The sequence below is a fragment of the Hippocampus zosterae genome, chromosome 1 (assembly GCF_025434085.1).
Source record: "Hippocampus zosterae strain Florida chromosome 1, ASM2543408v3, whole genome shotgun sequence".
NCBI classification, from domain to species: Eukaryota; Metazoa; Chordata; class Actinopteri; order Syngnathiformes; family Syngnathidae; genus Hippocampus; species Hippocampus zosterae.
In genome coordinates, this window is record NC_067451.1 from 16,067,959 (window position 1) to 16,095,000 (window position 27,042).

A 27,042-nucleotide genomic window follows, 5' to 3' on the forward strand; every position below is an offset into this window, starting at 1 on the left:
CTTGACGGCATCCCTTACTGCTGGTGTCCACCAGCGAGTACGGGGATTGCCGCCACGACAGGCACCAACCACCTTACGGCCACAACTCAGAATGGCCGCCTCAACAATAGAGGCACGGAACATGGTCCACTCGGGCTCAATGTCCCCCGCCTCCCCCGGAACATGGGAAAAGCTCTGTCGGAGGTGGGAGTTGAAACTCCTTCTGACAGGGGATTCCGCCAGACGCTCCCAACAAACCCTCACTATACGTTTGGGTCTGCCAGGACGGACCGGCATCTTCCCCCACCATCGGAGCCTACTCACCACCAGGTGGTGATCAGTTGACAGCTCCGCCCCTCTCTTCACACGAGTGTCCAGAACATGCGGCCGCAAATCCGATGATACAACTACAAAGTCGATCATCGAACTGTGGCCTAGGGTGTCCTGGTGCCAAGTGCACATATGGACACCCTTATGTTTGAACAAGGTGTTCGTTATGGACAATCCGTGACGAGCACAGAAGTCCAATAACAAAACACCACTCGGGTTTTGATCGGAGGGGCCGTTCCTCCCAATCACGCCCCTCCAGGTATCACTGTCATTGCCCACGTGAGCATTGAAGTCCCCCAGCAGAACAATGGAGTCCCCAGCAGGAGTACTCTCCAGCACACCCTCCAAGGACTCCAAAAAGGGTGGGTATGCTGAGCTGCTGTTTGGTGCATATGCACAAACAACAGTCAGGACCCGTCCACCCACCCGAAGGCGGAGGGAGGCAACCCTCTCGTCTACCGGTGTGAACCCCAATGTACAGGCACTGAGCCGGGGGGCAATGAGTATGCCCACACCTGCTCTGCGCCTCTCACCGTGAGCAACTCCAGAGTGGAAGAGAGTCCAACCCCTCTCGAGAGAACTGGTACCAGAACCCAGGCTGTGTGTGGAGGCAAGTCCGACTATATCCAGTCGGAAATTCTCTGCCTCACACACCAGCTCGGGCTCCTTCCCTGCCAGAGAGGTGACATTCCATGTCCCAAGAGCTAGCTTCTGCAGCCGAGGATCGGACTGCCAGGGTCCCCGCCTTTGGCTGCCGCCCAGCTCACATTGCACCCGACCCCTTTGGCCCCTCTCATGGGTGGTGAGCCCATGGGAAGGGGGACCCACGTTGCCTCTTCGGGCTGTGCCCGGCCGGGCCCCATGGGTGTAAGCCCGGCCACCAGGCGCCTGCCAACGAGCCCCACCTCCAGGCCTGGCTCCAGAGGGGGGCCCCGGTGACCCGCGTCCGGGCAAGGGAAACTGAGATCCATTAATTTTACTCATCATAAGGGGTCTTTTGAGCCGTGCTTTGTCTGGCCCCTCACCTAGAACCTGTTTGCCATGGGTGACCCTGCCAGGGGCATAAAGCCCCAGACAACTTAGCTTCTAGGATCATTGGGACACACAAACCCCTCCACCACGGTAAGGTGACGACTCACGGAGGGGTACTTTGTGATCTCTTATCTCTTAAAATTGTTATTGTCTTGCCCGATTGGATTTAATACGATTCTAATAAATGTTCTGTTGTTTCTTTGACGCATACCCCCACCTACTGTACAGGAAGTGCAAAGCGTGTCCATATACCGTATACAGTGCACTCCGCTTAATAGAACACCATTGGGCTGAAGCGCTTCTGTTCTACTAAGCGGAGTTTCTATTAACCGGAGACACTTTATTAGGTACACCTTCAGACACGTCGACGACCAAGTTATGCACGCAGAAAAACCCCTGCTGATGAGTTAGAAGAGATATTTCGACTGTGGACGTCCATATCTTTAATCAAACAACAAAACAACATCTTTAATCAACTTCAGTCAAACATCTCAAATCACGAGAAAAATTTTGTTACTTTTGTCTGGAAACAGGAGTCCGTAATTTTGCGGTTGACTTCCCTCTCAATGCGCTGGATAAGAGGGAAGTCCTGGAAACCGCGCGCGTACCTTCTGAGAATCCGGCAATGCATCGTATCGTCTGAGTATGTCCTTCTTATCCGCAGGTGATAGCCCTCGTCTCTTGAATGAAGTTGAAGCCATTGTGACGTGCGTGTGTCTATGTGTGGAGTGACGCGTGATACCTGTTACTGTATACGGCTAGCACTACCGCGTTTTCTCGCAATAGTGGTACAGTATCGCGATAGCTACACTTCGAAAACCACTAGTTTACAATGTTCATTGCTTACGGCCTGTTCTATTAAGCGGAGATCTGTTCTACTAAGCGGAGTATCTTTATAGGAAATTGCATTAGGCAAATCCGTTCCAGAGCCTTTTGCTCTATTAAGCGGATTACTCTATTAACCGGTGTTCTATTAAGCAGAGTGCACTGTATAGCAAATGCAGTCTACTTAAGGCATAGGTGTCAAACTCAGGTCCTGGAGGGCCGCTGCCCTGCATGTTTTCAGAGTCTCCCTGTTGCAACACACCTGATTCAAATGATCAGATCATCAGCAAGCTCTGCGCAAGCCTGACTTTGAACCTGTTCATTTGAATCAGGTGTGTTGCAACAGGGAGACTTGGAAAACATGCAGGGCAGCGGCCCACCAGGACCTGAGTTTCACACCTCTGCAAGCTATATTCGCCCGTGCGAACAAACACATGAGAGGGAGGTGCCAGTGAAACGGGCTTTGTCAGTGACGGACTGAGAGGTCTGTTGGTACTTGACAATTACACTGACAGCCGAAACCCAGGTCCGTAAGTTTTTAGTGCATATATATTTTATAAGTTTAATGTCATTCGTCAGCAAAATGGGTGTCCGATGGCGAGGGATCGACTGCCCTTCTGTCATCAGTCTTGATGGATTGAACTAGTTTGATAAATAAGATCAATGTAAATGTCAATTGAAAATGTTAAAACACTTTATTTTGTTATTTACATCCAAATAAATGAATCAATCAGTTAGTGCATAATAATGGAACAACTAAATTAATGGAATAAATATCTTCAAGAACAATTTAACCTCCATGTCCACAGAAAAATCATTGAATCCTTTAACACTCACTGAACTGAGCTCTCACTCCATTACAGCCTTGCATTGAGTGACCACGCATACCTAATGCTGTGTCTCATCTATCTGCAGATAAGAAAGTGGTCTTGAAGCTTTACAGCTGGAAAAGCTGCCGCCGGATAAGTGCAGCACGTGCATGTGTGCGTGCGTGTGTTTGCATGGGAGAGGCCATGTCTCCTCAGGGCAATAAATCACTCAGCACTTTCTCTGATTTTATGGACTTAAAAGCATCTCATGGATGCGGTTTGGACGAGTCCATCTTGTTTTGAAGTGGTCAAATTTGGCATCTGCTGCTGCTTAAACAGAGCACATCCCAAATAAATTGTGAATTCATTAAAACAACAGATTTTAAACATCTGTCAACCTGGTAGAGAAGTACAATGACACCACATCTGGAGTTTGTAAATCAATAGGAGGACATAGAACAGCAATCAAATTTTACATGTTACGATTTTCATTGAAAAGAGATGAGCTTTTTGCAAAACTGATCTGGAAAGATTCGCTGTTTTTGTGTTCCTGAGATGTCATAAGATGTATTCAAAGTGATGCCTAAATAGCAAAGCAATACAGTAATTGGTTCGGATTTAAAGGTTTTTCAAGGAATCAGCAGTCGTTTGGCTGATTTTTCATTCATTCATCCATCTTCCGAACCACTTCATCCTCATTAGGGTTGCGGGGGGTGCTGGAGCCTACCCCAGCTGTCTTCGGGCAGTAGGCGGGAGACACCCCGAATTGGTTGCCAGCCAATCGCAGGGAACACAGAGACAAACAACCATGCACACCCGCACTCACACCTAGGGACAATTTAGAGTGTTCAATCAGCCTGCCATGCATGTTTTTGGAATGTGGGAGGAAACCGGAGCACCCGGAGAAAACCCACGCAGGCCCGGGGAGTGAACATGCAAACTCCACACAGGAAGGCCGGAGCTGGAATCGAACCCCGTACCTCTGCACTGTGAAGTGGACGTGCTAACCACTTTTTTTGTTTGTTTGTTTTTGTGGGAGCCCTTTAATGGATTCAACTCTTTGGTCACAAAACATATTAAACTGGCACCACTGTACGAAATGATGCATCTGAAAGACAGGCTTTGCATGTCAAAGAAGAGTTAAGTGTATTCTGCGTTGTTGATGGAAGTCTTTGTCGCATGTGCATGAACACCCAAAAACCACAAGACCCATCCTGGTTCTCAGTATAACATTTCAAATCAATGGAATGAAGATTAGCTGGTTGATTATCAACTCAGCAGTCAAACTGTGATTTATTTTTTATCCTCTTTGGCTCTTAATTGAGCAAGGAGTCAAGCAGCAGGAGGAACATTTATATGCGTTTATGGTTCCAAGTTTCCAGAACTCAGCGCAATCCAAAGATATGGTTACGAGATTCAATTCATGATATAGAGATGGCTTGCAGATAACATTTTGCATTATCACATTATGAAGGAAGTGGACTTTGGGGTCAAGTGTGCTTTCTTTTTCTTTATCAGTTCTGAGCTGCCGTTGCCACATACAGACATGTGTGCACGTGCGCACAAGTGTGTGCGCACGTGCGCGCACACACACACACATAAACACACACACTTGATTATTTGACTGCAGACATGACTACAGACTAATGAGAGACATGCTTCTGGACATGACAATGGACTAGATAATAAAATGTATAGAAGAAATTTTCACAGACTTGACAATGGACATGATTATAGAATGATCAAAGTTGTGACCGTAATGTACCATACAGTGGCTGTTCCTGGCATGCCCAATAAGTGAGGCCGCACCACGGTTACTGCGCAATAGTTTCGGATTTTTCATGATGGTTAGTTTTTATTTCATTTTAAATTGTAATTTTTACATTCACTTAATGTTAATGTTTTCAGAGGAGTTTTTTTTTTCCAAAAATGCTTTGTTTTAGTTGAAATTTTCTTAGTATAATTATTATTATTATTTTAATATATACAGTACCTCAAACAAATGTCTCGGACATACAGCAATACCACAATGAATATATTTAAATTGAACCCCAAATCTCTCGTGTGAAATTAACTGAGAAAGATGGAAATGAAGGATATTTTCACTGTAATTATAATGTAAAATAGTTACCTTTATCAACATGAGGTATAGTAGTTCTTTTATTAACATAAGATGTAGCCTCAGCTGCGATTGGCTGGTAATCAATTCGGGGTGTCCCCTGCCTACTGCCCGAAGACTGCTGGGATAGGCCCCGAGACTCATTTCTGCATTTCCAATGCCAGCTGAAATGTTTTTTTTTTCTACTGATGCTAATGAAAAACATTGACACGTAAATCACTGCTGCTTATATGGGGTGTGCGATGACTCGCCGTAAAACACAAAACTCTAATCACTCAACTGCCGATCGGATTTCAAACAAAAGTTCCACATTGCAACATGTACGTTGTCATGACTCACGAGATGACACGTGGTAAATTCTAAGGAAGACAGGAAGCTGGCATTTTGTTTTTTACCTTTTTGTCCATTTTAATAGGTCATTTAGAAATGTACTCTTTCCCAAGATGATTGACTGAAATTCACTGAATGATTGCGACCAAATTTGAATCGTTTCCAATTTTACATTGAGAAGCATTCATTCATCTTCCGAACCACTTGATCCTCACTAGGGTCGCGGGTGGTGCTGGAGCCTATCCCAGCTGTCTCCGGGCAGTGGGCGGGGGATATCCTGAATCAGTTGCCAGCCAATCGCTGGGCACACAGAGACGAACAACCATCCACGCTCACACTCACACTATTTAGACTGGAGTATTTAGAGTGTTCAATCAGCCTGCCACGCTTGTTTTTGGAATGTGGGAGGAAACCGGAGCACCCGGAGAAAACCCACGCAGGCTTCCCTGTGTGGAACATGCAAACTCCACACAGGGAGGCCGGAGCTGGAATCGAACACAGTACCTCTGCACTGTGAAGCCGACGTGCTAACCACTGGACTACCGGGCCGCCCCATTGAGAAGCATCCCCACTTTTATCATTGTGTGCCATTGTCATCCTGTAAATTATAAAACTGGAAACTAAAATAGCTAATTACTTGAAGGGATACTTCACATATTTATGCCAGTTTGCAGCAATAACAAGATCCTATTTTCTCCATGACTGATTTCATAACTTCATTATTTTTCATGTAATTTGCCATTATGTTCATGAAATACATTACGGAAGAACTGTCACACGTGTGGAAACGTTGCACTAGACTGCACAATGACATATACACACACAGCTTTGCCGAATGGAAAGTGTCTATTCTACAGCATTATTCCTGTAAGAATAAAGCCATATTGTTTCTAGCCATTACGAAGTGAGATTCCACCTTCTTTTGATGACACAAAATACAATTTGGAAAATTAGTAGACCAAAACGTGTGGCAGAAAGCACCGTGTCTGCCATGTCTTTGCTTGTTACAAATGCATGGACAATGCTGTAATTAATATATGCTTATTCTTGCTTGCATGAAGATGACAATGGTGCTTTGGTCCGGTGTCTCACCAAATTAATTTCTGATCTTGGTCTCCGCTTACATTGTGGCCATAAAATCCAAAACGCCGCCTGCACCTGTCGGGAATCGCAAAGGGTTGAGACAAAGCAGTAGAGCTCATCTCCCACTTCTTGCTCATTTAAAAATACTCGGTGCGGTGTTTGTTTTTAATGCCATGGGTGTGGGGTGTCCTTCTTTAACTGTAAATAACTCCTTGTCTGTTTTCATGCAGTTGTGCACACGAAGGCTCAACAATCTTTTGTAAAAAGTGTGGAATAACATGCCAGGGTGCACTTTGTTTGTTCTTTCTGGTCCACCGAATTTTTGCAATGCATTGTGGAATTGTTTTTCTTTGTGCTCTTTCTCATTGTCCAATGTGCACGTGTCTATTCACCAGCAGTAAATTAAGTCCTCCTTTAATTAAAGGACTTGTGGAATTCTTGTGTCTTCCATCTGAGGGTTGATGTTTCACTTTTTGTAGTTATTTCCCACTTGACATAAACACGTCTGGCCAGTTTGCCTCCAGGCTCAGAGGAGGTCAGCTCAGATTCTGACTCGGTGATAGGACACTTTTACAGATTATACTCTCGGCACTCCACTTCTGAGATATTCACGCTCCGTCCCTGTCTCTCTTGTCCTCAATTGACCCCAATTATTCGCCTGCTCCCGTGTTTGCCTCGGGCCAGCAACTTTCATGCCGTGTTTAGACTCGTGTGGCTACATCGAACAGAACATTTTAAATAATATTTTGGGTTTGATTTCCTTTTTAACATCCAATGGAGAGTAAACATATATACTTATAATATATAAGTATACATGCAGAGTAACAGTGGGAACAACTGTTAAGTTTTATGGTTTGTGGTTGTGGAGGCAAGAGGTGGACCCAAATATAGTAGCATGAGAAGTAAGACAGGAGTGCAGGATGTACCCCTGCTCCAGATCTCAGATGATGTGTGTGCTCTGAAACAACGCGCCACTTAACTGTGAACTGCCAAATGTCAATCAAATACAGTTTGGAAAAATAGAGGCCACTTTGTTTCTAGCACTTGTATTATGCCTACATTTAACTATCTACATATTTGAGTTAAGAAAATATATCCGGGAAAGCCTCTGGTAGCTGAAATATCCCACCGCATTATCGTGAGGCTTTATCACGCTATGCAAAACAAGGCGCTCTGAGGCAGCAAAGCCCTATCCCAAGCCTCTGTCCACACAGTGTCAATTAAGTCAGATTTCAGGAAAAAAAATATAAAATAAAATTCTCTCATTGTTCCGTCTTCTCACAATGATGTGTACTGTACACTCTCACCCCTGAAAATTAGCTGCTCTATTTGAAGAATATCTAAAAGGAAGATGTTTTTGGTAGGGTGTAGACTGGCTATCTACATGATGCAATTGTACCAGATAACTGCTGATGCGAATGGAGGTGCTCAAGTTCATATGTAGTGGGGGAGGGGGAGGCCAACGCTGGGCCAAAGTGCCTGACTTGACCCCGGTTTAGCCATATCCACAAAAATTAGGGAAACTAATCTACAGGCCCACAACTGAGTACAACGTAGTTCACGGTCTTTGTACGTTTTCAGCAATTATTAAGAAACAAATATCTACATCTCTTTAAGAATTCACTGTAAGATAAGATATGATGAGAAAACCTTTATTCTGTCTCACGATGGAGAATTTCCCTATTTACAGCAGCACAATTATGAAAGGGAGAAAGTAGAAGGCAAAAAGTATAGAAATAAATACACATCTAAAATAAGCACAGTCAGAAAATATTTATACAGCAATTGAGTTTTGCCTCGTTGAGTGGAGTATCACAGAGTGTGTGTTTTGTTTGACAGTAGTAATCAGAAGTGCCTGGAATGACATTAGGGTCCAACCCTTTGTGTTGCGTGCAAGCCAGTAGTATAGTCAAGCTAGTGGTGTCGTTTAATTTGTGCCCCTTCTTACAAAGAAAGCTTTGGTATCTAAATGTCATCCCTAACCCTAAACCACCAGCCATAACACCTCAATAGCCTCCTAACTGCAACCAAAACCCATAGTTGTGCCATGCGCCGGTTTCACTTAAAGTAATATTTTGACACAAAAAGAAATAAAAACAAAACTGATGAAAAACCCCACAAGTATGGCAGCCATGTTTGATGGTAATGCATCCTGCAATTATTTGAAAATGTCATATGGGCAGCAGAGAGATGCTGAACACATAAAGTGACACCGATCACTTGAAGGAGACTGAGTACTGTCGAATTATTGACTGATGACATCATGCGCATGTGCTCTCTCAGGGGAGTTTGATTCAATCATCATCATCATCATCCTCCTACAGCCCACTTGACTGTCTACTTCCCGCAAAATGTTTGACCTTTGGAGAACCTGGTTACGTCTGAGGTTACAGGGATGTGCTTGGACAAAAATTCGGCCTGGGCATAGTCATGGATGTAGCTTTGCAGATGCCTGATAACCTCACCTCAATTCAAAATGGCAGACTTGCTCTCTTTGGAGGGATGGCTTCTTTTTTGTGCATCTACTCATTGTAAAAATGTCTGCCAAATTTTAGGTTAATAAGTGAAACTGATTTCAGCGTGGGCGGCCCGGTAGTCCAGTGGTTAGCACGTCAGCTTCACAGTGCAGAGGTACCGGGTTCGATTCCAGCTCCGGCCTCCCTGTGTGGAGTTTGCATGTTCTCCCCGGGCCTGCGTGGGTTTTCTCCGGGTGCTCCGGTTTCCTCCCACGTTCCAAAAATATGCGTGGCAGGCTGATTGAACACTCTAAATTGTCCCTAGGTGTGAGTGTGAGTGCGAATGGTTGTTCATCTCTGTGTGCCCTGCGATTGGCTGGCGACCGATTCAGGGTGTCCCCCGCCTACTGCCCGGAGACAGCTGGGATTGGCTCCAGCACCCCCCGCGACCCGAGTGAGGATCAAGCGGTTAGGAAGATGAATGAATGAATGAATGATTTCAGCGTGCTGAATTTTGGGACATTTTATTTTGAAATACTGATAGGTACCAATGATCTTAGAATGGTCAGTTCAAGCCAAAACGGCAGACTTTCTGTGGCTTTTAAGGCATGGCTTCTTGAAACCGTTTTGTGCATGTACTCATATCTGCAAAATTTCATGTTGCAAAGTGAAACTTGTTTCAGGGGCTGATTTTTTTTTTCACATCTTGTTGGGCACCCCCCAGCCAACTGAGCCTAAAACACTTGCGTCAAATTCAAATTGTAGAATTCCTGGCCTTTCAGACCTTCCTGGGATATTTCTTTGTGTGTCTGCACATGATAATATGTGTGCCTACCAAATTTCATGTTGCTACATAAATCATTTATGAGCTTGCGGAGGAATGAGAGTTTCATGTTTTTTGACTCATCAAACTTCATTGCAATGCTCCGTCCTCACACAATGACAAAAACTCAAATGCTTCACATTTTAGTGTCGCACCTTATAAAGTATTCAAAACATTTGGTGGCAATTGGACAAAATCCTTTGGACAGTTACTTCTCTGAAGCTAGAAGCTAATACTGCAACAATGAATTATACATGACGTGAAGAGACAGTAGCTCCAAACAGAGCTGGGGAGTTTATTCGCTCTGTCATGAAAGCACATTTAAAATAAAATGACTGCCAATGAGCGGAGAGAGCCTAATAAAATAATAATTTCAACAACGTTTGGCTGCCAGCTGGCCTTGGGTTTTACTGTGGCACTCCTGCGCTTGTGTTGCATTCTGGGAACATATTAAGATCTAATTGATTGGGAATGTGTGAAGCGGCTCTCTGAACCGATGACCCAAACACAATGGCCATCTCTTTAATTTTTTTTTAATTAACTCAACTACACTGAAAAAAAGAAAACATGAAATGAACTTTTAAAAAAATATAATAAGTAATGATAATAGTAATAATAAGTAATCCGTCACAGTCAAAATGTAGGCTTCAATAAAAATAAAAAAAACAATTTGTGTGAGTTGGAAGTTTTACCTTCAAGTTATGTCATTTTATTAAGGCAAAGCAAACGTCCTATTTTTCATTGTCCTGATTTCATTCATTCATTCATTCATCTTCCGTACCGCTTGATCCTCACTAGGGTCGCGGGGGGTGCTGGAGCCCATCCCAGCCGTCTCCGGGCAGTAGGCGGGGGACACCCTGAATTGGTTGCCAGCCAATCGCAGGGCACACAGAAACGAACAACCATTCGCTCTCACACCTAGGGACAATTTAGAGTGTTCAATCAGCCTGCCACGCATGTTTTTGGAATGTGGGAGGAAACCGGAGCACCCGGAGAAAACCCTCGCAGGGCCGGGGAGAACATACAAACTCCACACAGGGAGGCCGGAGCTGGAATCGAACCCGGTACCTCTGCACTGTGAAGCCGACGTGCTAACCACTGGACTACCGGGCCGCCCTTGTCCTGATTTAGGATCATGAAATTGAATATATTACGTAATTTAAGAATCTTCTCTATTTAATCTGACGGGTTTTTCCTTTGTGTCAACCAAATTTGTACATTACAACGAAGTACATATTTAATTTGTTTTTAAAAGATTTAAAATTTCCATGATGCTGAATTTTGAAACATCCAGGCAAGGGCAGTGACATTGGTTAAAAGTCAAACTGACTAAACTAAGGTGATCAGATGGTGTTTATTAATTTGAAGGATTGAAAAACTGTGCATGCGCATTGAAACAGCCACTTGAAGGTCATTGACAAGGATGCAATGGAGTCATTCCTGAATTAGGCTTGGGGTCATGAATGCTTGAAAAGGATTATTCAGTACTGTTTTGAGAAGTGTAGATTTTAAAACTTGCGTTTCATTGGCCTTTTGAGTACACATACACACACACGCGCACACACACACACACACACACACACACACACACGTACCACAGTCACCATCACCAGACACAAAATAGCTCTTTGGGACATCCTTTGTTGTGCTTGACTCCTTAATCCTGTGTCCTTTTGATCCAAATGTAATGGTAGGCAAATGGAGCGCCGGTCAGGAGCCATTTTAGTTCCTGGGGTAAACAAGATTTGACAGTCCGTATTGCAATTTGACCCGGAAACAATATGAATAAATGTGTATGTGTGTGTGTTGTTGTTTATTTTCAAACATGATATTATATTGAATTAGACAGCCAGTTATATTCGAGAAGACAAAATGTTCAGTGTTTGCTTCATAGTGAGCGTCATTTCATTAATTGTATTCGGTTAAAACAGCCAACAGCTAATTTGTGGTGACTAAATCATCCGTTTAATCCGCCGCTGAGCGCCGCATCTCTGTTAGATGTCACATTTGCTTTTGTTTTCCTGTCATGAAAAAATCTAATGGGGTGTAATTGAGCTGATAAGATAAGATAAGATAAGATATCCTTTATTCGTCCCACAATGGGGAAATTTACAATTTACAATTTAAATTTACAATGATGATGATGATGATGATGAAGGTGTTAACGGTCTTGTCTGCAGGCCTTCTCTGTATTGATGGTGACATGAGCGTCAGCCCTTCAGGCTACATGCCGGTGATGGGGGAGCTTTTCACTGACAGGTGACACACACACAACACACACACACACACACACTGTATGTATATATATTAGTGTTGTCAGTGTAGCGCGTTTTTATTGGCATTAATTAAAATGAATTTTAACGGGATTCATTTTTTTCTCGCGAGATTAACGCGGCACACGTCACAGTGGACGTTACGTTGTTCTATAAATAAACCAGAAACAAAACAACAAGCATGCTGCACAGGTCAATGCACGTTTTTTTTGCCAGCCACGTCACCGCGAGACACCGAAAACGGATACTTAAAGAGTTTATGTAAGTTTAAAAGTTTACTTTTAAAAAGTTGCCAGATTCTTCCACTGACGAGACCAAAGTTACCTGTATGTTTTACAGTCATAAACATCATAGCACGTCAAACATCATAGCACGTCGAGTCTGAAATACCACCTAATGGCCAAGCACGCAGCTGACGTGAGTACTCCGCCCCCTCATCTCAGACAGACAGCTATGGATCATTTCAAGTCAAGTCAACAAGTCAACAGTATTTATAGAGCACTTTCAAACAGCCATCGCTGCATACAAAGTGCTGTACATGGAGCGATTTAACATATACAATAAACAGTAAGACGAATCAGTAATAAGTAATAAGTAATAAGGCGGTAGAAAGCACCAAGCAGTAAAACCAATAGCAAATCTAAGTCATGCTGAGTCAAATGCCAAAGAATACAAGTGAGTTTTGAGGAGGGATTTAAAGATGGGCAGCGAGGAGGCTTGCCGAATGTTCAGTGGGAGGTCATTCCAGAGAGATGGACCAGCAACAGAAAAGGCTCGATCCCCTCTGAGCCTCAGTTTAGTTCTTGGTACGTCTAGCAAAGACTGGTCCACAGACCTGAGGCGCCGGGCAGGGGTGTAGGGGCGTATGAGCTCAGAGAGGTAAGGTGGCGCGAGATTATTCAGAGATTTGAAAACAAAGAGGAGGATCTTAAAAATAATTCTAAAATGAATGGGGAGCCAGTGAAGGGATGCCAAAGTAGGAGTTATATGCTCCCTCTTACGAGTACCAGTCAAGAGGCGAGCAGCGGCATTCTGTACCAGCTGAAGGCGCTTGATGGAGGACTGGCTGACTCCAAAGTACAGGGCGTTGCAGTAATCGAGCCGGGATGTGACAAAGGCATGAATTACTGTCTCAAAGTGTTCATGTGAGAGGAAAGGTTTTATTTTGGCCAGCTGTCTAAGGTGAAAGAAGCTGGATTTAACAACGGCACCAATTTGCCGATCGAGTTTGAAATCACTGTCCAGTTTAAGTCCCAAGTTTGAGACCGTTGATTTCAAATAAGGAGATAGGGGGCCCAAGTCTACAGGATGGAATGTACAAGGTCCACTGGGGCCAAACAATATCACCTCTGTCTTCTTTTCGTTGAACTTCAAGAAATTTTGTGCCATCCAGGTTTTGATTTCTTCCAGACAGGATAGGAGTGGCCTTAATGAGAAGGTGTCTTTCTTGCTCAGTGGGACATAGATCTGGCAGTCATCTGCATAGCAGTGGAAAGGAATACCATGTTTCCTTAAGATGGAACCCAATGGGAGCAGATACAGCGAGAACAGCAGAGGCCCCAGAATTGAGCCCTGTGGAACACCACATGACAGGGGAGCAGTGCGTGATTCAGAGCAGCCAAGGCTGACACAAAAGGTCCTGTCAGCTAGATAGGACCTAAACCAATCAAGAACACTCCCGCCAATGCCCACCAAGTGCTGCAAACGAGTCAGCAGAATACTGTGATCCACTGTATCAAATGCTGCAGTTAAGTCCAATAAAACCAGACACACGTGGTCTCCAGAGTCATTTGCCAGGAGGATGTCATTAGAAACGCGTAACAGGGCTGACTCCGTGCTATGCATCGTCTTGAAACCTGACTGGAAGACCTCCAAGATGTTATGTTCATCCAAGAAAAGTTTCAACTGCATGTGCACCACTTTTTCCAGAATTTTGGAAATGAAAGGCAGTTTGGAAATGGGTCTGTAACTTGACAGCTCATCTGGATCAAGACCAGGTTTCTTGATCAAGGGTTGGACCACAGCATGTTTAAACTGTTGGGGAACTACACCAGAAGAAAGGCTGCTGTTGATGATATCCAAGACCGATGCACCAACACTCGGGAGAACCTCCTGAAAGAAGCGTGGGGGAAGAGAGTCGCAAGGGGAGCCAGATGGCTTCGTCTGGCGAACTACATCCTCCAAAAGCGCCAAGGACACAGTATCAAAAGAATTTAGGACAGCTGAACATGGAACATGGACAGAGGGGTCAGATGCGGTATTTGGGACCGGAATCCTAGCTGTAGAGACCTTATCAATAAAGAACTGAAGGAATCTGTTGCACATCTCGGCTGAAGAATCCGCGCAAGTAGGCAGAGGGGGTTTGAGTACAGAATCTATCGTTTTAAATAGTGCACGAGGGTTGTGACGGTTGGCTAGAATAAGGTCCGACAGATATTTTCTTTTGGCCTCTTTTACTGTGAGCTGGTAGATACGCCAGCTGTCTTTCCAAATTTGAGAAGAGACATGCAATTTGTCTCTTTTCCACTTGCGTTCAGCTTTGCGACACTCCTGCCTAGCTGCGCGGGTAATGTCGTTAAACCATGGCTCGGGTTTAGGCTTTGTTTCAAAGCGAAGAAAATGGATAACGCGACGAAGAACAAATTTGCTGAAGCCATAGCTAAATGTATGGCTACTGCATGCAAGCCTGTCAACATTGTCCACAGCTCGACTCAAGCTGAAATCATTCGCATTGCGTCTAACGACTCCACTACGGATTGCCAGCGAGAGCCTCCATTACGAGCTCTGTACAAAGATTGTACATAGCGGAGAAGGCTAAGGTACACCAAGCGGGAGAAGACACTCTTTCGGGAGACAAAAAAGAGACTAGGTTGATGAGCCTCTGGTGAATAAAGAGCAGGTAGCCTGTCGAATACGATGTATGCCACTGACGCGATTGTTACTTGTTTGGAACTACTTTGTGTGAAAGGTTACAGTGTTCCGTGTCCATATAAATAAAGCGGTTGGAGCTTCTCTGTGTTTGTCTGACAGTGACAGTGCGCTGAGGCACGTCGAGAGTTCAGCGGTGCAGTGGTAGCGACCACACTGAAAATAAAACGTCTCCAGTGTTGTCATCGAACCAAGTGTAGTCATCCGAAATGATGTCTACACAAAACCATAGAGAAACATCCGCGCAAGAAGGACCAACAGAATCAACATAGCCTGACTGCTGCTTTCAAAGCAAACTTGAGAAAAACAAAGTATGCAAACATGGCTTAAATCCACTATAGGCTGAGTACCAGTTTACCTTAGATGTGCACTTTATAATGTTATATTGCTCTGTTTTGATTACATTAAAAGAGCTGTTAAAGCAGCTGTTGTGTGACAAAATCTTTTTTTCACTGTTGTTGATAGACAGTACTATTGTGTGAGAGATTAAGTATGAGTGAAAAATGTTCATGTAAAATTGAAAATCGAAATTGTTATTTGAGTAAATATTTGTATTTTGCACGTAGGAAACTGATTCATAATTCCATGTTGATGAGAGCATTAAAATGGGGAAGAATAGGACAAAAAAATATAAAAGCAAATTCAGAAACGATAAAAAATGTGTGAGTAATCACGATTAATTTTTTGTGAAATCGGGGGTAATTATGACAGTTGCATTTTTAATTAGATTAAATATTTTAATATTTTAATCATTTGACAGCTCTAATATATATATATATATATATACATATATATATATAAACTCGAGAAATACCAAGGGCTCAGAGAGGAGTTGGAGAGCCTGGAAGGTAAAGGTGACAGTCGTGCCTGTGGTGGTCGGAGCACTCGGGGCAGTGACCCCCAAACTAGATGAGTGGTTGCAACAGATCCCGGGAACAACATCGGACATCTCAGTCCAGAAATGTGCAGTGCTCGGAGCAGCAAGGATACTGCGCAGAACCCTCAAGCTTCCTGGCCTCTGGTAGAGGACCCGAGCTGAATGAGGGACGGACACCACCCGAGGGGTGAGATGAGGATTTATTATTATTATTTTATATATATATATATATATATATATATATATATATATATATATATATTAGAGCTGTCAAACGATTAAAATATTTAATCTAATTAAAAATGCAACTGTCATAATTAACTCAAATCAACTAAAAAATTAATCGTGATTACTCACACATTTATCGTTTCTGAATTTCCTTTTACATTGTCCTTACATTGTTTTTTTGTCCTATTTTTCCCCATTTTAATGCTCTCATCAAGATGGAATCATGAATCAGTTTTCTATGTGCCAAATGCAAATATTTACTGAAATAACAATTTCGATTTTCAATTTTACATAAACATTTTTCACTTGGTGCAGTTATTCACACATAATCTCTCACACAATATTACTGTCCGTCAATAACGGTGAAAAAAATATTTTGTCACACAACAGCTGCTTTAACAGCTTTTTTTAATGAAATCAAAACAGAGCAATATAACATTGTAAAGTGCACATCTATGGTACACTAGTACTCAGCCTATAGTGGATTTAAACCATGGTTGCATACTTCATTTTTCTCAAGTTTGCTTTGAACACAGCAGTCTGTTTCTGTATGTTTGTTGAAGAATAACGAGACACCGGACACCAGTGTTCATTATGTGCCGTTGTATTGGAAACTGCCGGCCGTACAAACAAGCACATGCACTTCCCCCGTGCTGCAGGGGCAAACCATTCTGAAAGGGGGGCGGGGGGGTTCACTCCCCCTAACACAGTCAGGCTATGTTGATTGTATTGGTCCTTCTTGTGCGGAAGTCTCTCTACGGTTTTGTGTAGACCTCATTTCGAATGACTACACTTGGTTCGATGACAACACTGGAGACATTTCACTTTCGCTAGGTCGCGACCACTGTAGCGCACTGTCACTGTCAGACGAACACAGAGAAGCTCCACCCGGTCTATTTACATGGACACAGAAGGTTGTGTGTAACCTTCCACACAAAATAGTTCCAAACAAGTAACAATCACGTCAGTGGCATACATCGTATACCTGTATGATACAGAGAGAGAGAGAAAAGAACAAATAACTTTGGTCTTGTCAGTGGAGCAATATGGCAACTTTTGAAAAGTAAACTTTCCATTCATAAACTCTTTTTCGGTGTCTCGCGCTGCCGTGGCTGGCAAAACAGACATGGGCGTGGGCTTCTGCAGCGCGCTTGTTGTTTTGTTTCTGGTGTATTTATAGAGCAACGTAACATCCGCTTGTGACGTGTGCCGCGTTAATCTCGCGAGAAAAATTTTAATCCCGTTAAAATTCATTTAAATTAATGCCAATAAAAACACACTAAACTGACAGCTCTAACATATATATATATATATATATATATATATATATATATATATATATATATATATATATATATATATATATATATATATATATATATATATATGTGTGTGTGTGTGTTTCATTTGACCATGTTTTATCTTTTTCTTTTCATTATTTCTGTGGAGTGAAATAATTCCTCACCACTTTAATATGTTTGTTTGGACCAGCTGCCAAAACTACAGGGACAAGAAAAGGCCTGAAACTCAGCTTTGAAAACCTAACCTTTGTTTGAAACCATAACCCAGGCTTAAAACCTCAGGTTAAAATTCAAACCATGGCTGAAGTCCTTAATTTCAACCCTAATCCTTGTTTGAAATCCTAACCAAAGATTTAAATCCCAATTTGAAGCACTAATCATAATTTTAAACTGTAACCCAGGTTTGAACACTGACACAGGAACCGTAACCCTTGGTTGGACATGGCTTAGGTGAACCATGAGCAACTCATTTTCAATCGACAGAGAGTGATAAAATGGCCTCTCCCTGAGATGGACAAACGGGTGGACTTTACTGCTTAACTATTATTCTACTTATGCAATATTAACCAGAATGGCATAATTCGACTAGTGCAGGCACAGTATTCTTGTCGAGAAAATTTTGGAGTTGACTTCCGCTTTAAAACCCTGGTTTCCACCCTACTTTGAAATACTAACCCTTGCTCGAAACCTTACATTCTACCTCTGGTTTACAAACCTCTTCCAAAACTGTAGTCTTTGTTTAATACCCTGACCTTATCTTAAAACCCTAATTTCAAACCAAAACCCTGCGTTGAAGTTGAAAACCCAACTGGAAACTGTAGTCCATGTTCAAAAGCATATGCAAAAACATATGTTTGAAACCCTACTTCGAGCTCAGAGACTTTAATCTCAGTCCGACTCACACAGTGACTGTTTGTATCCTTAAACAATGAGAAGCCAAGCGTAATACTTGCAATAATATCATTCAAAGGATTCCACAGAGTGCGTTCTCCGACTTCTAGTGTACCAAAGTAGATCACAGCATATTAGCACTTTCTCTTTCTCTCCTCGACTCATCTTTCTGCCTTTTTCACCATTAACTTCTCTCAACACCCCCTCCTTGGGCATCCTATCTTTTCCAAATGATTGCTCCCGACGGAAAAGTCATGTGTTGACTCAGATGGGGCATCATTAGGGCCCAGGCACAAGGTGCCAAGGCCCTCTTGAAATTGTTTAGTTTCTCTCTGATTATTCCCCCACGTCCCACCCACCTAGCACCCCTGCGGTATTTAGAAATTCAGTACCCAAAGCCAGTTTGACTTAACAGCATGGAATTTGGCATGCATGGAAATCATGTGAAGACCCACAAGTCTCAAGAAGCTTTGCTGTAAAGTGCACAGGAAGTCTGACATTTTATTTGAAGAGCCTTAATAGAATCCTGACTAGAAATGCAATTTTGAAACCCTACTTTGACGAAATCCTGATCCTATCATCTCTCTCTCTCAAGAGAGAGAGAGAGAGAGAGAGAGAAATATTCCCACATTGTATATTAATACTTCCTCTTCACTATAAGGCAGGGGTGGGCAAACTACGGCCCGCGAGCCGGATCTGGCCCGTTGGTTTTTTTAATCCGGCCCGCTGAAGATTGGTGCACAATTAAGGTTTGATTGGATTCATTTCGTTTGGACTTGTAATGGCAGGTATTTCAACACCAGGTGGTGCAGTTACTTCAAGTTACAGAGCACAGGGAGGGAGGGGAAGACGGAGAAAGAGGGAGGAAGAAATGACCATGGAAGGGAAAGTGATATGTATCTGATTAAACGAAGCGGGTAACAAAGTATGAAACATTCAGGAGACGCCTGGAGTCGGAAAGACTCAAATCTACGAGACTTTGAAAAACAAGGAAGCGATTCTTACTCAGTCCGATTCTGGCAATTTCCATGCTCAGAGTTTGCATGTGGCTCGAGTAAATGAACATTTCCTAGAATGGTTTGATTGTTATCATGTTAAAAACTTTCCGCAAACTGGACCGCTAATAAGAGTCGGAGAGCAGTCAAATGTGTAGAGCGTGAACAACAGGGGGCTCAGTACACATCCTTGAGGAGAACCGGTGCCGAGTGTGATGGTGGAGGAGAATGTTACATTATTACTGGCATACAAAGACATTTTGCTATCTTCTTTATTTTCTATTTCTATTTCTAACTTTTGGCCCGGCCCTGCACAATATTTTCTGCTTCTCATTTGGCCCCCCCGGGAAAATAATTGCCTTATAGTATAAGGGCAAGTGGTCATCGTTGATTGTCAGAAGCATGAAATTAGCTGGCTCGGCTGTTAGTATTTCCGATTGAAAATTATGGTAAATTGTTCCGCTGCTTTGCGCCATGATGTGCAACACGTCCCAACCGTGATACTCGTAAATGGTGTCTGCAGGCATGATTGAATTGCTTGATTGTGGTTGATTGCATTGTTGAAATATTTGAAGAGCGACGTTTATTTCGTTTTATGAATTGTTGTTGTGCTGAAGTCCAAGCGACAGAATTGTTTTAATAATGGATTTGGTAAAAATAAAAACCTGTGTTGGGGCTTTGGGGTCACAAATAAAGGTGCGACAAGAATTTTGCCTATCATACAAGAGATCACACAAAAGTAAATTATAACCCAGCACTGTCAAAGTACCATCAGTAAGAAAGAAAAAAAAAGAAATAAAATGATGGAATGGTCACTTTCTTGCTACAATTACATAAGGTGTGAAAAAAAAGTTAATGTTTCCATAAAGCTGCAAATGGAAAATGTTCTTCTCCTGTTGCAAACAGTTCACATGTCATATCAGCGTTAAAATAAAAAAAAAAATCATTACGTTAATACATGCTGACAAGCTGCTCTGAGCGAAACATCGCCTGGAGTTCTTCTCTCTCCGTGAAATTCCTATGCAGCACAAGTGTGTTTATCATCTCATTGACACAGTCGCACACACATTTGTTATGTAGCGCACAAGCGAAGCTGCTCGCTGGTGTGTTTTAATGAATCGGAAGGCAAGGAAGATGCTTGGTGAAGTGGAAAGCACAGGAAGCAAGCGTGACCACTGGCTGATAGCCGTCACATGCCAGAGCAAACATGGGCGTGTCCACTGTAGGGTTTTGAACAATATTTTATTTTAAAAAATCGTGCATGAAAAACATCCCATTTGGGCATTTGAGACCATGGCAATCATAGCCCACCAGTCAGTTGATGGGGCAGTGTTGTGATGCGACATAGCGGGGTTGCAAATTACGAAACTCAATATCATAGGTGTCAAACTCTGGCCCGCGGGCCATATTTGGCCCGCAAGGCAATACTAAATGACTATTAGAGCTGGCCTGCCGGTATTATACAGTGCATACTACAAATCCCAGAATGATCAGCTGGTGTTTAGGCACCTCCCTCGGGACCAATGAACACTCTCTCCGTTGTTGATAGTATACCTCGCTACCTCACGCAATTACTGGCACCGCGTTACCTCTCCCAAAAATGGCGAAAAAAAAGGAAGGAAACAGGACCTTTCTAGACAGGTGGGAGACAGAATATCTTTTTATAAATCTAAAAGACAAACCTGTGTGTCTTGTATGTGGAGCCGACGTGGCTATAAACAAGGAGTGCAATATACGACGACACTATGAAACAAAACACCACGACAAGTACAAGGACATGACACGACTCAACGGCGCCAGAAAGCGGCGGAGATGAAAAGACGTTTGGCGACACAACAGACTACGTTTAAAAAAGCCACATCGCAAAGTGAGGCTGTTGTAGCGGCTAGTTTTATTGTGGCGGCAGAAATTGCGAAATCAGAAATCAGTGCGGCCCCTCAATGAGGGAGAGTTCGTGAAAAATTGCATGGTGAGAGTTTGTGATCTTGTGTGCCCAGAGAAAAAGAAAGCATTTTCAAATGTTTATTTGTCGCAAACCCTTTCGGAAAAAACATTTTGGTACGTTCACAGTGCAGAGGTACCGGATTCGATTCCAGCTCCGGCCTCCCTGTGTGGAGTTTGCATGTTCTCCCCGGGCCTGCGTGGGTTTTCTCCGGGTGCTCCGGTTTCCTCCCACATTCCAAAAACATGCGTGGCAGGCTGATTGAACACTCTAAATTGTCCCTAGGTGTGAGTGTGAGTGCGAATGGTTGTTCGTTTCTGTGTGCCCTGCGATTGGCTGGCAACCGATTCAGGGTGTCCCCCGCCTACTGCCCGAAGACAGCTGGGATAGGCTCCAGCACCCCCCGCGACCCTAGTGAGGATCAAGCGTCTCGGAAGATGAATGAATTTTGGTACGTGCCCACACACTCGCAAACCTTTGCCAATCGTGAGATTTATGCTAGCTAGCATTCTACCATTATTTATGAACTTCAACAGCTCCAGTTTGACAGAGAACCTTAAAATTTTCCTTTTTTGACAAAAATTAGCTGACTGAATTACGAAATTAAGAAAACAGACAACCCACTGAAAAAGAAAGATACTGTTTGGCAGGAATTGGCTGACAGTTATAACAGATTTAGCAGAGTAAAAGAGAAAAGAGAAGTCGCTCAATTTAAATCTTGCTAGTAAAACTTCAAGGAACAGCTGAATTTCTGTCACTGTCATCATGTTTAAAAATGTGTCCAATCTTCCTGTTCAGCTCCAAAATCTGATCCCTGATAAACTGGCATCCCACCGAAAATTCCACTTCATCATAAAATTGAAGAGGACTAAGCCTGTGTCTATCAAATTTAATTTAGGAAATTCATTATTCTGCTCTCCATACCTAACAAATGCAGCCAATGTCTAACCTTGGTTAGACAAAACTCAACGCAGCTTTGCTTACCTCTGGGATTTGACGTGTTAATGTTTCACATAGTGTGATGAGTCCCATTTTGGAGTGGCTGCTCATGGCTTTAGGGGAAATAATTTCAATGATATTTGAATGAAATGATTTGATGTTAATCTCACATGAGGTGGCGTTTAACAATGTTGCGGCACAGCATGTTCTCACAGCTGTCAATCACTCTTTTTTACTATTTCTACTGGTCTGCATTACAAATCCACATAGAGGGCTTCAAGATAATGATTTGTGTGTGTGTGTGTGTGTGTGAGTGTGTGTAGTGTGTGCGTGCGTGTGCGTGTGTGTGTGTGTAGTGTGTGTGTGCGTGCATGTGCGTGTGTGTGTGTGTGCGCGCACTGACCTGTGGCGACAATGAGCCGTGCAGTTATGACAAAGATGATAATAGAGGTAATTTTCATGTCGATATCTCCACCAGAGTTAAGACATCCACTCTGAGGCTCATATTATTCAAAGGAATTTAATTATTTTGAATCAGACCTTTGAGTTGAAATGAAAGCAGTTTCTCATAGCAAACCAAGCCTTACAGCAAATGTCGTCAAAAATGTTATACATGATGATGGACCATGTTTAAAAACCCAAAGGTCTTTTCATGTCGCGCAACAGCCTGCCACCATAACTCAGAGTACGAAAGCCAAAAATTGCAATGAAGCATACTGTTTGTTTAAAGTATTCAGATTCAAGTCAACCTTGTTTGAAACCCTAATTTTAAAAGCTGACACTTTCAACCACTAATTTTAAACCTTTATCATGTCTTGAAACCCTAATTTGAAACCTTCAAAACCTTAACACTCTCTTGAAACTCAACCTTGTTCAAAATTGAAATTCAAACCCTAAAATTCATGAAAACCCTACATTTTATACTTTTCAAGCTTGAAACTGTCATTTGAAACTGCAGCCCTAAATTGAAACGCAATTTGAAAACCCTAACCCAGTCGTAAAACCTTACCCAAGCTTGAAACTCTTGACTTCTTCTCATCACAGCGCAAGTCCGTGTTGGTCGCCTCTCCCTGTCCTTTTTTCTGCTGTGTGTGGGCAGCGGAAGTCTTTGCCCCACGTTACTGTGAAAAATAACACATTTTCAATTCCCATTTTGTTAACTGGGCCACAGGATACTCATCCAAGCAACAAGTGACACAGCGTGACCATCTTTCATGCTAACTAGCTTAGCTCACGGGTCACTGTCCATGCGCTATCATTCTTCAGTCTAAAAGTGCCAATGAGTGCATTATTTGCATTCATTGGGATTCACCGTGGCCTGGTCGTGGACTCTGACACAATTTATTGAAGGTTATGTTTGATACCTGCTAAGCCTCACAAAGGCGGCTGTGTGTTTGCCCATTAAGAGAGAGCACCCGCATTCCGCAGGGCCTTTGTTCACAATTTGGGATTCCCCATGTGGTGCTCAACAGGATCAGCAGAAGTGGGAATTTGAACACAAAAGGAAAATAGTCCTTTTAAATCATAACATTGCCCCACCCCTCCCAAGATGGTGCCCGAGTAGGCAGCTGGTGGCAAGTGCTCTTCAAGAGCCTTGCTTTTTTTGTTGTTTTTGTGTTTTGTTTTGTCACAATGTGTGTGTTGTTACATCGTGTGGACCTGCTGTGGATTGTTTTCAGCATTTTTTTGGCCACGACGTTCATCAAAGGGGAAGAATCTGTGCTTGGTGGTTGCGCCTTCTCGGCAGCACACGTGTACCAGCAATGATTCTGATTGAGAGGAATTCTTGGCACCATCTGACTGTCGTTGCTGGATAGCCCCGGGGCGATTGTGTTTTTTGCGCCTGAAATGGGCAGTATTTTTCAGAGCCCCGCTTTGTTCAGCGATAATGTCGGTGCTGTTCGACAGTCTGCGGCTGGACGGCTTGTGGAGCCGACAATAAGAAGCAAGGAGTGTCAATGCGGCTGGCAACCGATTCAGGGTGTCCCCCGCCTACTGCCCGTAGACGGCTGGGATAGGCTCCAGCACCCCCCGCGACCCTAGTGAGGATCAAGCGGTACGGAAGATGAATGAATGAATGAATGAGTGTCAATGCGTATGTGGAACTGGGAGTCGCGGCTTGGAATTGAAGTGGATTTACATGGGACAGGAGATGTGAGCCAATCTCTCTTTTTCGTCACTGGACGCTACAGCTTCTTGTTTGCTTTCAAACTTAGCTTGTAGCAGACGTGCACATTTTCAGCATGACGTCTTTGATACACTGGTGAAAGGACACTTTGATTTGCTCCTCTTTCATCTGTAACTGCTTCAAACAACAAATTGTATGCAGAAAAGTGGTTAAGATTGCACGACTGTCAATGGCTTATGTGTTGTGTTGTGTTGTATTATTTTGTCATTTTATGTTAACTATTCTTTTGATGGCGGTGCAGCGGCTCCTCTCTCTCCTGACTAAAGAAATTTCATCCGTGCTATATGCTGCACATGTAGCACATTTGACAATAAAGTTGACTTGACTTGACCTGACTTGAAACCCAACTTTGAAACGCAAACATGGCTTCAAACCCTAACTGGAAACAATAGCCTTCTCTGAAGACTCCACTTTGAAACTCTAACACTGGCTTAAAACGTTAAGCTAAACAGTCTCTGCTGTTTAGCTAAACAAACTCTGAAAGCCTAATCATGGTTTGAAATTCTGTTTTAAAGCCCTAGGTGAAGTCCTAATTTGAAAACATAAAACTTATTTTAAGGCCAAATTTCAAAACCCGAATGGTGGCTTCAAATCCTGCTTCTCCTATCTCTGAAAATCCAACTTTGAATCCTGAACCTGAAGGCACACCAGTCACATGCCAAAGTATTAAGTCCATTTTCAAACTAATGTAGTTTGAAACCCGTTTTGTCCGTTATTTCTGTGATTGACAGGAAATGGTAAAAAAAAAGAGTTATAGCTTATCTGTATGTCTGTGTTGTTATCTCCGTAGCAACAGCATGCCAAAGCGGTTGGCACTCATCTGCTTCCTGTCTCTTGTCATGGCGATGAGCATCCTGGGAAACCTGCTGGTCATGGTGGCTGTCTGCAAGGACAGGCAACTCAGGTACCATACTGTGTCCTTTAGAATGTCTTCTTTTTTTCCCCTCAGTGATGGCAGCCTCATGCTTTTGGGTTGATTTTCTTCCACTGGAATTGAGGCCTTCGACAAGGTGAAGGGAATTACGAACAGCATGAAAATGCAAGCAGTGTTAGTACAAAACCTTCAGGGTTCTGAAAGAAAGCAAAAAATATACAAAAAGTGGACCTCCACTCTTCGTGGGGGACTGACCCGGGAACGGCAAAAATTCACTTATAATTGACACTCACTGACAAATATGAGATGGCCCACTGGACAAGGAAAAGCCTACTAGAATTTCTGAACTTCATTTGGTGTTAGTCAGAGGCATTGCAAAGGGTGGCAGATGTGTGTCTCATTTAACACGAGCTTGAATATGATCATTGAATGATCAGAATGGTCAGAATGGTCAAGAAATGGTCATCGGAAGCTGAAGATGCTCTGCGGGACTGCTTCGCGACAACCAGGTGGGAACTCTTCAGCGAGGTTCATGGGGAGGACATTGATGCACTCACTGACACCATCACGGACTATATAAACTTCTGTGAGGAGAACACCGTACCCACCAGAACTCTGCGGTGTTTTCCCAACAACAAACCATGGATTAATCCTGACATAAAGACCCTGCTGAAGGAGAAGAAGAGAGCTTTTCGGTCAAGAAACAGAGAGGAGCTGAAGGCCGTGCAGATTCGGCTGAGAAGAAAGATCAGGGAGGGGAAGAAGATATACAGGATGAAATTGGAGGACCAGTTACAGGCCAGCAATGTCACTGGTGTCTGGAGGGGCCTGAAAACCATCTCAGGACATGACAGCCCAAAGACAGTGATCGAGAAGGACAAGGACTGGGCAGATGAACTGAACCATTTTTTCAACCGTTTCGACCAGTCGTCTGTCCCTTCCCCCAACCACAAACTGCAACCTCTCTCACTGAGGACTTCTTCTCCTCCCCCTCCTCTTTCGACCAGCTCTCATCAACCCAGTATGTCACCTGGTTCCTGCCTGTCCGTCACAACAGAGCAGGTAAGGAACCAACTGAGGAAGATGAATGTGAGGAAGGCAGCATGTCCGGACAAGATCAGTTCCCGGCTCCTCAGGACCTGCTCTGACCAGCTGTGTAACATTGTCCAGCACATCTTCAACCTGAGCCTGAAGCTGGGCAGAGCTCCACAGCTGTGGAAAACTTCGTGCCTGGTCCCAGTGCCCAAGACCCCCCACCCTAAGGAGCTGAACAGCTACAGACCGGTGGCGCTGACGTCTCACCTGATGAAGACGCTGGAGACTCATCCTCGCCCACCTTCGACCGCTGGTGAGCCCGTCACTGGACCCGCTGCAGTTTGCCTATCAGCCTGGCATCGGCGTGGAAGACGCCATTATCTACCTCCTCCACTCAGTGCTGTCACACTTGGAGAAGGCTGGGAGCACTGTGAGAATCATGTTCTTTGATTTCTCTAGTGCCTTCAACACCATCCAGCCCAATTTGCTGGGAGGCAAACTGCAGAACGCCGGAGTGGACCACCATCTCACAGCATGGATCATAGACTACCTCACAAATCGGCCGCAGTACTTGAGATTGCAGAGCTGTGAGTCGGACCGGCTTCTCTGCAGCACTGGAGCGCCGCAGGGGACTGTTCTGGCTCCATTCCTGTTCATCCTCTACACCTCGGACTTCAGACACGACACTCCAAACTGCCACCTTCAGAAGTTCTCCGATGACTCTGCGATTGTTGGCCTCATTACAGAAGGGGACGATCGGGAGTACAGGGGACTGACAAAGGACT

General features: G+C 43.6%; 1 protein-coding gene across 4 annotated transcripts in view; it reads left to right on the forward strand.

Annotated features, from left to right (window-relative positions):
* htr4 (5-hydroxytryptamine receptor 4) overlaps positions 1–27,042 on the forward strand; it is a 70,431-nt gene that overhangs the window by 18,774 nt on the left and 24,615 nt on the right. For 3 of the 4 annotated variants that reach the window (XR_007963217.1, XR_007963218.1, XM_052071185.1), the window contains exons 2-3: positions 11,967–12,045; positions 25,139–25,252. Coding sequence is in view for 2 of the 4 variants with exons in the window: in XM_052071185.1 (XP_051927145.1) it covers positions 11,990–12,045; positions 25,139–25,252 (170 nt within the window). In the remaining 2 variants the exon portion in view is untranslated. Of the gene's footprint in view, positions 1–11,966; positions 12,046–12,422; positions 12,477–25,138; positions 25,253–27,042 lie in introns of those variants that run through there. The other variant, XM_052071200.1, reaches the window with a different exon arrangement.